Genomic DNA, 14,775 nt, shown 5'->3' with positions numbered 1-14,775 from the left:
GTGGTAATAAAATTACCCCAGTTAATCATATGCAACAAGCTAAGTGCTAAAGCAGCCCAGCCTCAGACTGGAGTAGATTTAGCAGGCTGAAGGTGAGAGAAACTCTGACAATAAGTGGGGATTCTTTCTATCTAAACTAAGATGGGTATTATTAACCCTGGATGGCATTTACAATGTCAAGAGTAAAATAAAGGAGTAGTCTGTGCCTTTCTTCCTATGATGCAGTGAAATAGTGAAATGTAAGTGTCAGTAATCAGCTATAAAAGCAACTTAGCTTGCCCAGATTTCAAAACATATCATTTAGTATCATAATGCAGTTTAACAAAATTGCTATGATCTACTGCTTGGGAACTGGAAGTTACAATAGTCTGAAGCTGCAGAGCCTGGTGCCAAGGCCTGGACCAGAGCTTCAGTATCCCCACGCCTCGGCCCCTGCCCAGGATAACGCGTATCATTAGAAATGAAGGAAAGAGCTCGACTGTCTGCAAACCAGCAGCATAATATTCTCTGCGTTTACTTAGCCATGGGAGGCTTTAGACTCAGTGCAATTCTTAATATCTTCTTAATTATACTGATTTTAGAGTTAAGATAAGTGTGCTCTAGCACATTTAATCACGACATCTGACCAGTTATTTTGTAAATGGCTTCATGTTCTGGAAAACACTTGTCCTTCTTCACATGGCCTGTGGTTGTGTTCAATTCAAAATATATATTTAATCCAGGAGAGCTATACAGTGGACTGAACCTTATGTGACTGCCAATAACCAACTTTTAAGTAACAATTTCAACCTAATAGTGTGTATGAAATAAATTCTCAGTTGGCCTTACAAAATATGCTACATTTTTAGTAAATATGTTGTTTTTCTTCTCCCAAGCTTGCCAAACAGGTAGATTGTGTCATTAAGAAAACACTTACTGGCATTAGGCATATGCCTTTGTGTGTCCTGTACAGTGCCTGTGCTTTCTTAAAGTTGTCACAGTCGTTATATATGTTAATGTTGATGTGCAAAAAATAAGTACTGCTTCCTTCGATCTGTCTGGGTGACAAAATAAGCTGACAGCCCCCACTGGACTTCCTTCATTTACAATCTACTCAGGGAGCTAAACTGGAGTCATGTTTGGTTTTTACCATCACCACAGACATTAATGAGAGAAGCAGGTCATATCATAATGCTTCCGGGGAGAGAGGACATGGATACACACACACACACACACACACACACACACCCCTTTCACGAGGGAATGTTATTTAAGCTTCAAAGCAGGCCTATCCCACCGCAGACAGGCCATCCCTCTGTGGACAGACCATCCCTCTGTGGACAGCTCCCCACTCTGTGGACAGATGCCCCCCCCGACCGCGGACAGGCCACCCCACTGTGAACAGCCCCCCCACTCTGGGGACAGGCCCTGCCTCTGCGGATAGGGCCCCCCGGGGGCCCTGAGTACACACCTGTGCTCGTGCGGTAGGTGCCCGTGTGTGCTGGCGGCAGAGGGTCCCCCTGGCTCTGGCTGAGACTCCTCATGGGGGGCTTCTGATAGACCCGGTCTTCATAGATGGGGTCTATGTGGTGCTCCGGGGACTGCAGGGCCCGCAGCTCCGGGCCCAGGTGGCCGTGCTGGCTGCTGTATGAGGCCCGGGACCCAGCTGAAAGGAACGGACAAGGAGACAGTGAGACCCAACCAACATTCAGACAGAACTTGTTTTATCAAAGACCTATCTGAACTTGGGGGGCGGCCAGACACGCTGAAATCTACAGAAAATCAAATGAATGGCGTGCAGTGGCAGCAAGAGGTCAAGGTAATCAGCTTATCGGCCTCACCCAGCTGCCTTGCTTTGCTCCCAAACGTGATCTCTGTATAAGGGTGATAATGATTCTGAGATAGATCCACACTGAACAGGGCCAGTGAAACAGCATTTTTCTCAGCCTGACGGATGTAGCAGGTTTCCTCACTAAAGAAATCAGGCAGACTGAAGTCAACGCGAAAAAGCTCTTAGTAGCCCATAGTCCTTGCCCCTGAAATTTTACAACAGGGATTCTTATTTAAAATGATGAAGAAATGAATAAGCCACGATGGTAAACCATCTTGATGTTGTTCTTGAAAAGTGGACCAGAATCTATCCTCATCAGCAGTTTTTCCCCGGACAGTGAATGAACCAACCTGTTCGGACTTACAACAGCCTAAATCCCTCAGAGAAGCAGTTTTTAATAAAACAGGCTTTCAGGTTACATCTTCCTTGACTCTTAGCCTCCAAATTAAAGGGTCTGCATTTAGTCTACCTTCCCCTGAAATGGTACAAATGGTTGTCACAAACTGGTTTAATTTATATTATAAGCTGAGTCTGCATATCATTCGCCTAGTACTATTTCTAAATCCTTATTTGTGTCTTTTTTTTTTTTTTTTTTTTTGCACTATACAGGAGGAGGTATGGCTTTGAAGCAATGCTGTGGACCAGGGAATCTCTGCATAAGAGGAAACAGAGTCTGATGAGGGCGAAGAACTTGAATTGACACACGAAAAAGAAGATGTTGATTGAGAGTGAATATTTCGTCCAAGGGAAAGCCAGAATCACAGTAGTAGACATGCCAGGAGAATCATCTCCACGGGTACAGTTGGGATGGAGGACATCTAGGGACAGTGAAGGGACATGAAGGAGAGATGGTTATCTAAGGATGGTGAGTATGGGACACATGCAAAACCCAAATGAGGCTACAGATGATTTTAGCAAAGACCCTTCAGCTAAATCTCCAAAGCTAATAACCCACATGGCATGCTAGGAGTTAACTGTCAACTGCCTTTGAACAGTCCCAACTGGGAGCCCTCCATTCCAGCTTAAAGTAAGAGAGAGTTGGAATTCCTTGATTTTGGAAATGTTTGTGGACAGTGCTCCCTCTGTCCTGCTGGTCCACGGCCTTCGCCGGTAGCCACTTCTAAAGCCAACAGCTTCAATGCTCAATGATTGGGCTGTTTCTTCAGAATGATCTAGCCTCAAAGATTTTAATATTCTTGTCTAGCGTATCTGAGGACAAAGCCATTCAAAAGTTTTGAAATTCCCGACAGATAAATGTTTTACTGGTATATTTTACACAGGCTGCTTTACATTTATATCAACAGAAAACAGAGCAATTCCGAAGGACTGGGGCAGTGCTGAGACTTCTACGAATTCAATCTTGATAACAATCACTCAGTGTTTTGAGGAAAGGCAAGGGGATAAAGTAGGCAAGTTCCTTAGCTTTCCCTTTGCTAGTAATTAAATAAATTCTGATTTAGAGAGCGTTCAGATGAGTGATAGATTCAAAATAACTGTTTTGCATAATTAGGTTCATTGCATCTGATTTGTCAAATGCCAACATCACACTGAATATTATCTCACGCGCACATTTTCCAGGAATCTATTTAAGTATGATATGCCTTGAGTTCCTGCTGTCAGTTCTTCCTACTTCTGAAGGTTTTGATAATATTGCCAAGGACTTACAAGTGTGAAAAACAAGGAAACAGTCATGATATCCAAATGTCGTATAGTTAAATAAAAGTTATCCATCCCTGGTAGATTTAGAGTTGTAACTTTATCACCATTCCTTGATTCTAAGCAGCTAAAAATATCCAATGATGAACAGTAAAAGGACCTGCTCATCTTTTAAGTGGTGGCATGAGCTGAGGGTATGTGTGAAAATCCTCTTCTTATAAGCATTTACTGGGCATTAGGAAATTTTTATTAGCATCATAAATCAGATATTAATGACTAAGGGTCCTCGGCAAGGAGGCAGAGTCTTAAGGTAAGGTCTACTTCTGTGGATATCAGAATTTCCCTGTGCTGGTATTATGAAAAATGCAAGAGTACAATTATTAAATATTTGAATAGTATACTATACTTCTTTTATTAGCATGCTCTAGATAGAACTTTAAGTTCATAGTATTTCCCTGTGGAGATATTTGTGCAAAATACCTTTGCATATTTAAGCACTGTGCATAGCACTGAGATAAGACATTTCAAACCGAGCATTGTTTACTCTTCTTTTATCCACTGTGATCAGGTTTTAGTTGCTTGTGGGTGGGTGGGCACATTTACTGGCAAGAGAGAGAGAACTAGGAAAAAAAGAGGGGCAAGGAATTAAAGGCTAAAGGTGCAACTAACTCTCTTGCTCAAGAAAGAACATATCAGACCCATACTAACAAGGCCTGTTTTATCTGGGGCAATTTCAAGAAAAAAATTCTCACATCACCTCCTCTGGGACTATGCTCCAAAATTTCATGAGATGGTGTATATATTTGCTGATTCAAAGAAAACACACTTTTCTTTAGCAGGAACTTCCTTTTCCCACCATCGTCTGTTTGACAGTGAGTCCTCAGCATAACACTGGACTCAAAACACCACTAGTAAACATCTGCATCTTTGCCAGACACTGGAACAATGTTTACGTAACAAGAAAAAATGCTGGAGAAACTCTGACTTTGTTAAAATGTCACAGATGTCAAGCCCAATTATGTTAGTGGAGAACAATTCTGAGACCTCACCTTGACCAGGCTGAAGGCTCAGAACTGCAGTGTGACAAAGAGCAGTGGAAACACGGATGGGCCAAAGAGAAAAGGGAAAGCAGACCCTATGGACCAGACCAACTGCATCAGGTTGTCTCCCACCATTGCAGACGTAGGTCACGCAAGCATAACACCTGTATGGCCAGAAGGCACTTAATGACCAATTCCTACCACAATGCTTATAGCATCCCATGTTAACCTCTCCTCTTTACAACATGAAGTTTGGGTCTAGAGAGCCCAGGCCCTGGCAATTTTCATATAGTTTATGTTTCTGAAATCAATGAGTTTGAAGACTCACATCTGAAACATGAGGGTTCAGCATACTGGCTAAGAGAGGTTGTGACCCAGGAGGACTGGAGGGCATTGTAACAACTGCATGGGTGCTCTGTGCAGGCCAGGCCCTCCTGCAGGTCCAGGAGCCCTGGAGGACTGGGAAGAAGCTGCAAACTGATGCAGGAACAGGCTTGAGACAGTTGCTGCACAAGCACCACCATCTGTCCTAGGACCTCAGTCACCAGCTCACTGCCACTATGGCTGACTTGAAGGGATGCAGGTCACTCTTGGCCACTTGGCTGTGCTGCTGGTGGTGGGAAGGAAGAGGAAAGGTTCAGTTCTGTGGCAGAGATGTGTAACAGAGCAGGACGCTATGGGGTCTTCCTGGGACAGGTACCCTCCCCCATGTCTCCTGCTGTAGCTCCTCTCTGAAGTACCTTGATAACAGTATCTGATGAACACTTTCTGAGTTGTTTTACAGATGCTAAAATTACCACCAAATGGAAGAAATTAACTGCCTGACGACCATGAGCCCCCAGACCTACAGGCACCTAAGGACTGATAATATTAATCACCCTGTTACCTCACCATCAACTAATCAGCAGTGTACATACTGATCAGCTTGTGCAAAGCTGATCACATACACTGTGACCCCCTCCACCACCTGGCTTTTAAAAATGCTTTGCTGAAGCCCTTTGGGGAGTTCAGGTTATTTTGATCACAAGCCACCCATTCTCCTTGCTTGGCCCTGCAATAAAGCTTTCTCTGCTCCTAATGTGGATGTTTGGGTTTGTTTGGCTTCACTGTGCATTGGGCACAGAGGAACTTGCATTGGGTAACAGATGGGCTTCAGGGCTCAGAGGGCAGACTGGACCCTGGAGAGTGGAGTGGCCCTAGACCTGGGACATCCTCTGCTGCCTGGTAGGCACCTTCACTCCAGCACCACCATTCACACAAGCGACTCCTACACAGAAGCTTGAAAGCACAGCCCCCTGTGAATTCTGCACATAAAAGGGGCCCTCAGGAGCTCAGATGGACAATGTCCAACAGTCTGAAGTAAACACAAATAGCATCTATGGCAGGAATGCTACTGCTCTTTTTTGTGTCAGTTTTGCCCAAACAACCTGAAATAGGAAGACATGATTTGGGCCCTAGATCTGCGTTTAACCAGCTGGGCAAATCAAGGCGAGTCACTGAACCTCTCTGAGCCCTGGTTTCCTGAAGCATAAAAATACAGGTAATAATACATGCATGTGTACAGAAGGCATTGTGGGAAGATCAAGGTGAGAGAGATCCAGTGTGAAGGGCTCTGCAATTGATGGAGCAGCGTAAAAACAGGTACTCGTGTCATCCGATCTTAGAATCAAGATGTTATTTTATCTCATGAAAATACACCTTTGATTCAACAAAAAAATCAAATGCTATAACTCAAACTACCAAAATATCAAAAACAACCTAAGAGATTTAATTTTGAAATATTATACATGGAAAAAAACTTTGATAGTTTTGTGAAATACTATTGGAAAATGCAAATCTTATGGTTTTGTTTTTTCTTAAAAAGTTAGTGTTGCTTTTTAATGGATAATTGCAAAGAATGAAGGGATGAATGCAGTTCAAAGGGAAAGAAATATTGAAATGACCAAGAGAAGGTAGAATCCTTTTTAGAAAGGGATGTGGCATAAATTAAACCTGCAAAACGAAGGTAACAAACATCTGCTGATCCAGGAGGAAGCCAGCAACAGACTCGCAGGCATTTCTTGACGTGGAAAATAATTACAAAGCCAAAAGGGTAAAGTATCCTCGCTGCCTTGCTTGTCTCATGCCTTCACCCCACATTTTCCTTGGGTCAAAGAATCCAATAGGCTCTGTTCCATTTGACTAGCAATAGAAAACACTTATTTTTAGACTGACTTGCAAATAAATTTCTACTTGTTCGATTTTACATAGAGTGTTTACATGTGCCAGTTAATCCACATTGATTGATATATCCACTCATTCAACACACACTTCCTGAGTGAGCAACTTCTAGGAGTTTTGGACACCATGATGTTTAAGACAGACAAGGTTCCTGGCCTTGAAAATAAGTCAGTCATCACATTTAGAGACAAAGGTCCTGAAGGAAAATAAAGTAGGATGGGGAGAGTAGACAGTGTTGGAGGGTATACCGTTTTGGTAGGGTGGTCAAGAAAGGTTTTTTTTCTTGAGGATCTAACATTTCAGCAGAAAACTTCTTAAGGGAAATGTGCTGGAGGAAGGTCCATGTGTTTCTCGGAGAAGATCAGCAGTGAGAGCAAAGGCCCTGTGTAGGAAAGCCAATTCAGAGTACTTACAGGAGTGATTTTATGATCTATTTAATCCATATCGTTTTATAAAAGAAATGCCAGTTAGTATATGAACTCTTTATAAGTTTATACCATAAATGTTTATAAAAATTGAACAGATATTTTTTAACTTAAAATTTCACACAGTAACTGTATTTTCAGCAAAAGGATTTGAAATATTCAACAGGAGATCACGCATAAACTCATGAAAACTGCATGACCAAAGTCAGCTCAAATACATATACATACATATATATATTTGCATTTGAAGTTTCATGCCTTAGACTACGATTAGCTCTCAAATCTTCATCTATTCCTCGCAGAATCATCTGCGAGACTCTTTGAAATGCTGGTTCCTGAACATAACCCCCAAAAGATGTTAACTCGGTCTGTCCGGTCAGGGAGTGGCAATGTGCGTTCCATGGGCACCCCGTGCCCCCTCATCCTCCTGCAGGAATCATCCTGACAGCATCCCTGTCCCAGGTACAGCAGAGAGAGGAGACAGACACAGCCGAAAGAAGGAAGTCAATCTCTAATGTGTTACAACCCTCAATTTACCATTTCTTGCTTTCTTCAAATAATAGCATTTACTACCACATTATGCCAATTACTTTACTAAACAGAATGAAACAAATTCATTCTGGGTTTTTATGGGGACCCATTCACATTCTCTGATTTCTATGCTATACGATTTCCGGCTCTCTAATTCAATGTGAATTCACTTGCTTTTGCAAAGAAACAAATGTTTGCATGTTTTCACTTTTATCAGTATTAGGTTCTGAAGGGCAAACTGCCATTGATGTGTTCTCTTCACATCTGGGAGGCAGTTTCACGTGCTCATTTGCAAAGCACTGGAAGGAGGAAAAGAAGGACCTAAATGACATATCGGTCAGTGGACCAGAGCAAGCTGACTTGATGAGTTTGTGAGCAGGTGGCAGAGCGGAGTGCTTTCATTTCTGAGATAAAGAGCTGTCTTCAGAAGAAGAGCTATATTAACACATACATGTGGAATCTAGAAAAATGGTACAGATGAACCTATCTGCAGGGCAGGAATAGAGACACAGATGCAGAGAATGGACATGTGGACATGGTGGGGGGGGTGGGGGCTAAGGGGAGGTGGGATGAATTGGGACATTAGGTTTGACATAAATACACCACCACATGTAAAACAGACAGCTAGTGGGAACCTGCTGTATAGCACAGGGACTTCAGCTCAGTGCTCTGTGGTGACTTGGATGGCAGGGAGTGGGAAGGAGGTCCGAGAGAGGGGATATGTGTATACACATAGCTGATTCACTTCGTTGTACAGCAGAAACTAACACAACATTGTAAAGCAACCATACACCAATTTAAAAATGAAGAACAAGAAGAGCTATATATAACCTTCTTGTGCTATGAAGTAAAGTCCAAAGTAAAATCTAAGAATTCAGGTTTTTAAAAAAATTGTGCATGCAATCATTTCATGCATCGCTATTTATTACTGAAACCACATCTTTAAAGGGGAAAATAGGACTTTTATAGAGATGTGTGGAGCCTGGAATAAAAGCAGATTTCCCCTTGCAAATCCCCACCACTCCTTTTCCTCGCTGAATGCTCTGATTTCAGGGTATGTTTCCCGCAGATACATTGGCATCTCTAAGCGACGTGGCCAAGTAGCAAGGCCTGTGCAGGCAGGATGCCTTCCCTCTGTGAGAGTTTATGGCTTTGAACTAGTTATTTTGTGGACTTTGAGCTTCTTAAAAAGTCTGGCTTGATATCTGTTATCCTTAAACTACCGGGGGAAAAATGACCCTCAGCAAATAAGCACTTGCAGAAATACAATAGGTCACATAATTTTGGTTAAGTTTATAATATTATAAATGGGTGCTACGTGAATTGCGGAGAGATGCAAATATTACACCTTAGATGTAAGAAATGCTCGCCACAATAAAGACTTACTTGTCTTATTCTTGATTTTTGCTTTTGATGCAAATCCAAAATCCAAAATCTACTTCCTACTCCTATGCCAATTCACAAATTAATTTCAGTATTTAAAAGACCCCCAAATACTTCCTGTATATCTTGTCAAGTCCATGCACTAAATTTCATTTGCAAATGATCATCATTCATTGAATTAGTCTGACATCTTACATTGCTATAAATATTAAAATACATGGACACATTTCCTATACTATAGGCTACAAGCCATATTTCAGATTGATGTTTGGAAGGGAGATTATTAATTCATTTGTGTTCAATGATAAAATTGCATTGAAGCCTGGTAACTTCAGTGTAACAGGCCATCTGATGATATAAAATGATTCAATGATAAGTCTGTTTTAGAAAGCAAAAACTGCCCTTCTGTTTCATGATCTTCATAAATTCTAGATTTTCATATATTGTGCTAACATGATATAGCATTGCTGCTATCATGAAGAACTTGAACACTCATACAGTCCCTGACAAGGTACAGAACGTAGAAGCATTTGCTCCTGTAACTTTCTTGATAAAGTTTCCAATACAACCTATTGTAATTATAAGACCTCACCTCACCTTTTACCAAATGAATACTATCATCTATTGGGACTCAAATATTTCCCAGTGAGAATAAGTTAAAGGCCAAAATCACTGGTCAGGATGCGGCAGTAAGTACGCCCCTGTGATCTTTTTTTTTTTAATTTAATTTTTATTTTATATTGGAGTATAGTTGATTTACAATGTTGTGTTAGTTTCAGGTGTACAGCAAAGTGATTCAGTTATACATATACATACATCCATTCTTCTTCAGATTCTTTTCCCATATAGGTTATTACAGAATGTTGAGTAGAGTTCCCTGTGGTATACAGTAGGTCCTTGTTGATTATCTATTTTATATATAGTAGTGTGTAATGTACCCCTGTCATCTTATCCCCTATAACAGCACATGACCCTTGGTCTTGTCTTTCCTCTCTAACCACAAGCATTTCTTCCCAAGCTGTTAGAAACAGACTCCTAATTTTACTCAATTCCTTCCGTGCCAGGCAGGCATGTGTAAAGTAATGAGACTGGGGTAATGAAGCATGAGTAATGTGGAGTCTGACATCTTTGAATTCTTAAGATGGACCATTTCCATTTTTATTTTCAGTCCAGGTTTGTGTGGCTCCACGTCCACATTGAAGTGGATGGTGTCACAACTCACACACAGCTCCAAGTAAAGAGCCTGCGGAAACCACTTGTCTAAGAGGATACTAGTACTAGTGAAACACACAAGATACACAGCGGTGATTTGGCACTCGTCTGTTTTTGGTTTCTCATCTCGGGGTAGGTAGAGAGTAGCTGAGTGGATTAGCTTTGTGTTCCACTATTTCTTAAAATGTCACGGGCATAGAGTCCCTTGATTAACATTCAGGTTCTGACTCAGTAGGTTTGGGGAAGAAATTTTTAACAAGTTCTTGGGCAATTTTGGGGTTGCTGGTCCATAGACCACCCTTTGAGAAGCCAGGATGTACTGACTGAGCTATGGATGTATATCTTGGTTGCTAGAGGTTTTCAACTTTGGCATCCTTCTGGAGCCCTGGAGACAGTCTCATATCCACACAGGCACTCTTTTTTATCAACGAGGTGGATAAACTCAACGAGTGTCATGTGATCTCTCCATAGTTGCTTCTCAATACCCCATCAGTGCAATGCCCCGACAGTACATCTGGAGTCTGGCTTCCAGACCCAATCGCTAGGGACAATTATGAATCTTTCCAAGAAAAGAATCCAGAACAAGGTGCCCCTGACCCATCTTTTTTGTTGTATCAAGATGCAAAGACAGACTTAGGCTGCAAGGGACGGGAAGTCTTCATTCTGCTTTCCAAAGAGCTGACTGCTGTGGGGACTACAGCTCAGAGTTCATTTGTGTGCATGTGGTTTTTGCCCAGCAAAGGGCACAGGCAAAATTCTCAATGTATGAATAAGGCGAAGGGTTGTACTGGACAAAAGTGGGCTTAGGTATACAATTTTCTTCATAAATTGCTTTAAATATTTTGAAAAATATCTGAACTAAGATGTTCTGCATCTCCGTATCTTAAACAGAGGTCTTTTACTCAGAGTATATCATAGACAGATGCACAAATTCCTTTTCAAAAAATAGATATTTAGCTACTAAAACTCAAACTTCAAAGGTTTTCTCCCTGTATCATTCTTCTACCACTTTCTATGCTTCACCAATACCCACCGAATGGCCTTAGTGATAATTCCAGAAGAAAAAGACACCATTAACTCTCAACATAATTTAGGGGGGGCGGAAATGGCAAATAAACTGTTTCATAGAATAGTCATTCCTTATATTTACATTTTATAATTTCTGTATATCAACACTTCATTAAAGTTTTACTTTACTCAACATAATACTTGGCATATAAAAAAAGAGTTTGAGAGGAGAGGAATTATGCTGTGTAATAAACAGTTTCGAGGACTAAAATTCCTCCTTGATTCTTTCTGGTTAAAAGCTTTAATATGTGCATGTGTGTGTTTTAGAATCCAATTAGTCACTGAATTATACATGAATAATTACTATTTGAATACCAGTTATATTAAAACATTAATTCCCTAATAAATGCACGACTGATGAGACCGATATATAGTTATAATTCTCCCAACCATTTTTTGTTTGTTACTTTATCCAAAGAAGTTACTACTAAACCACCAATTGCTATGGTACAACCGTGATGTTACCGGTGCTTTTCCAGTACAGGAATTTCTTATTGACTCTTCCAGTGCAAAAAAAACACGACATATGTTAAAAGACTGTCAAGGTGAAGGGTCTGTTTGTGGCAATGTCAACCACAGCCAGCTACTGGCTCAGCCAGGGAGGGGACTGTGGCATGATCCGATTCTAACCAGCTGTGCTTATGACCTAAATGAAAGCGTGTGTAAGTGCACGTGTGTGCACTTATCTCCAAGGGGAGGTTACGACTCTTTTAATATGTCGCCAGTCTAATCAAGGAGAGCTAAGGTTGAAGCCAGAAATACCAAGTAATGCAGGTATCATTCCAGATCAGGACAGGTTCCCCTCTTTAACAGCACGGCACCCATGTCCCCAGGCACCATCCAGGAAGCCAAACAGGAAAAATCAATGCTACCAAGTAGTGGTGTGAAGATATTTACAAGCAAACAGAAATTTGAAAGGCTGCCCAAGTCCACTGGGTCAAGACAATTAACGGTTTTCTTTGGGTTCCTTTTGCTGCCAAGTCTCTACCTGTGGGTTCCTGGGCAGGTCCTTAGTACATACAGATACCATAGAATAGGCATTGTCTGTTTTTATGATCGCTTACATCTCTGGGGTTACACAAAGGAAGATGCTAGCCCTCCAGGTGAGCCTATGACATTCCATGGATTGTGGTCTGGGCCTCTGTTAATACTGCAGCTGACACCTAAAAACATAGGAAGCCACCTTCCAAAGCACTGGGAAATTCAGTGATGCAGGAACAATCATTTTACCTTACAGATTTTTAATACCCATTGAGCCAAGTTTTTCTGTTAGCCGTTGGTAACTTTTTCACATTTCACTCACTTTGAGGAGAACCTGGTTTTTCTTTGTGTTCATGCTTCACTTTGTACTAAGGATGATTTCCAGTTATCGATGGGATATAACACTTGCACCAACTAGCTAGCTTTATAATAGCCAGTTGAAGATACCTGTTGAATATATACTAGATGAAGCATGGTAAGGAATTCTGAAATATTCAGGGGGCTCAACTGTCCTTAGGAGTCCATAAATCCATGCATTTAAATGCTGCACCTCTTCTGAATGCAGGAAAATTCAGGATATTTTCTTCTTTGTACCAAAGTCAGTGCTTTTGTCAAATGCAGGATATTGGAAATGTATTTGAAATTAAAAGACTAGCAAGTTAAAACAATCTTGTTTATATACAGACTGCTATATCAAAACCTTATGGTAATTGCAAACCAAACATCTACAATAGATACACACACAAAAAAGAAAAAGGAATCCAAACACAACACTAAAGTTAGTCATCAAATCACAAGAGAAGAGAACAAAAGAGGAAGGAAGAAAAAACACCTACAAAAACAAATCCGAAACAATTAACGAAATGGCCATAAGAACATATATATTGATAATTACCTTAAATGTAAACGAATTAAATGCTCTAACCAAAAGACATGGACTCGCCGAATGGACACAAAAATAAGACCTGTATATATGCTGTCTACAAGAGACTCACTTCAGACCTAGGGACACACACAGACTGAAAATGAAGGGATGGAAAAATGTATTTGATGCAAATGGAAATCAAAAGAAAGCTGGAGTAGCAATACTCATTTCAGACAAAATAGACTTTAAAATAAAGACTGTTACAGGAGACAAGGAAGGACACTACATAATGATCAAGAGATCAATCCAAGAAGAAGATATAACAATTATAAATATATATGCACCCAACATAGGAGCACCTCAAAATATAAGGCAAATAATAACAGCCATAAAAGGAAAAATCGACAGAAACACAAAAATAGTGGGGGACTTAATACCCCACTTTCATCAATGGACAGATCATCCAGACAGAAAATCAATAAAGAAACACTGGCCTTAAATGACACATTAAACCTGATGGACTTAGTTGATTTTCATAGAGTATTTCATCTAAAAACAGCAGAATACACATGCTTCTTAAGTGCACATGGAATAGTCTCCAGGACTGATCACATCTGGGCCACAAAGTGAGCCTCGGTAAATTTAAGGCAATTGAAATCATATCAAGTGTCTTTTCAGACCACAATGCTATGAGATTAGAAATCAACTACAAGAAAAAACCTGTAAAAAAATAGAAACATGGAAACTGAACAACATGCTACTAAATAGCCAATGGATTACTGAAGAAATCAAAGAGGAAATCAGAAAATACCTAGAGACAAATGAAAATGAAAGTGCAACAATCCAAAACCTATGGGATGCAGCAAAAGCAGTTCTAAGAGGGAAGTTTATAGCAATATAATCTTACCTCAGGAAACAAGAAAAATCTAAAGACAGTGCTTTTGTAATACACAGCACAAAAAATACATATAGATCTGCGTGAGGTCAGCCTTTAGACATTTTAGGAATTTCACTTTAGTTATTCCACAGCAAATGCAAAGCTTTATCCATATATAAAATACATATATACACACATACATATATGTGTATGTATATATACATATACATGGATGTGTGCAGTGATTTTTGTCATATATTTAGAATATAGATATAGATAATAGGCTGAAATCACATATATTATACATAACATATATACTATGTGTAATATGTACTAAATATATGACAAATTTTTAAAAATTACAAAATGAAAGTCACACACACATTGTGAATCAACTACAATAAAGTAAAACTTTAAAAATTTCTACAATGTACATTGGTGAAATACTGTGGCGGGGGGATTTTGATGCAGGCCTGGCTGCAAATGAGCTCCATTTTGAAAGATTTTGAGTTATTAATTACTGGAGACTATTTTCACAGCTGTTTTAAACTGCTGGTCTCTCCATAACCCTTCTTGCTTAGATAAGAATAAAAAATGTTTAAGAGAAGCTTTATCTTTATTAAGGCAGAGACAGTGGTTAACTAGGACCATTAAATTGATGCTGATACTTAGAGTGGCTAACACAGACACCTGTTTGCCCAAATTAA

The 14,775-nt window shown here is 40.3% G+C and overlaps 1 protein-coding gene across 1 annotated transcript in view; it reads right to left on the bottom strand.

The window, feature by feature from the left end:
* CTNND2 (catenin delta 2) overlaps window positions 1–14,775 on the bottom strand; it is an 805,106-nt gene that overhangs the window by 390,997 nt on the left and 399,334 nt on the right. The window contains exon 7 of the mRNA XM_057710226.1: window positions 1,451–1,645. Within this exon, the coding sequence (XP_057566209.1) occupies window positions 1,451–1,645 (195 nt within the window). The remainder of the gene's footprint in view (window positions 1–1,450; window positions 1,646–14,775) is intronic.

This window comes from Hippopotamus amphibius, chromosome 15, assembly GCF_030028045.1.
Source record: "Hippopotamus amphibius kiboko isolate mHipAmp2 chromosome 15, mHipAmp2.hap2, whole genome shotgun sequence".
Taxonomy (NCBI): domain Eukaryota; kingdom Metazoa; phylum Chordata; class Mammalia; order Artiodactyla; family Hippopotamidae; genus Hippopotamus; species Hippopotamus amphibius.
The sequence above is the reverse complement of the archived record's forward strand: the minus strand, read 5'-3'. Positions and strand labels throughout refer to the sequence as shown.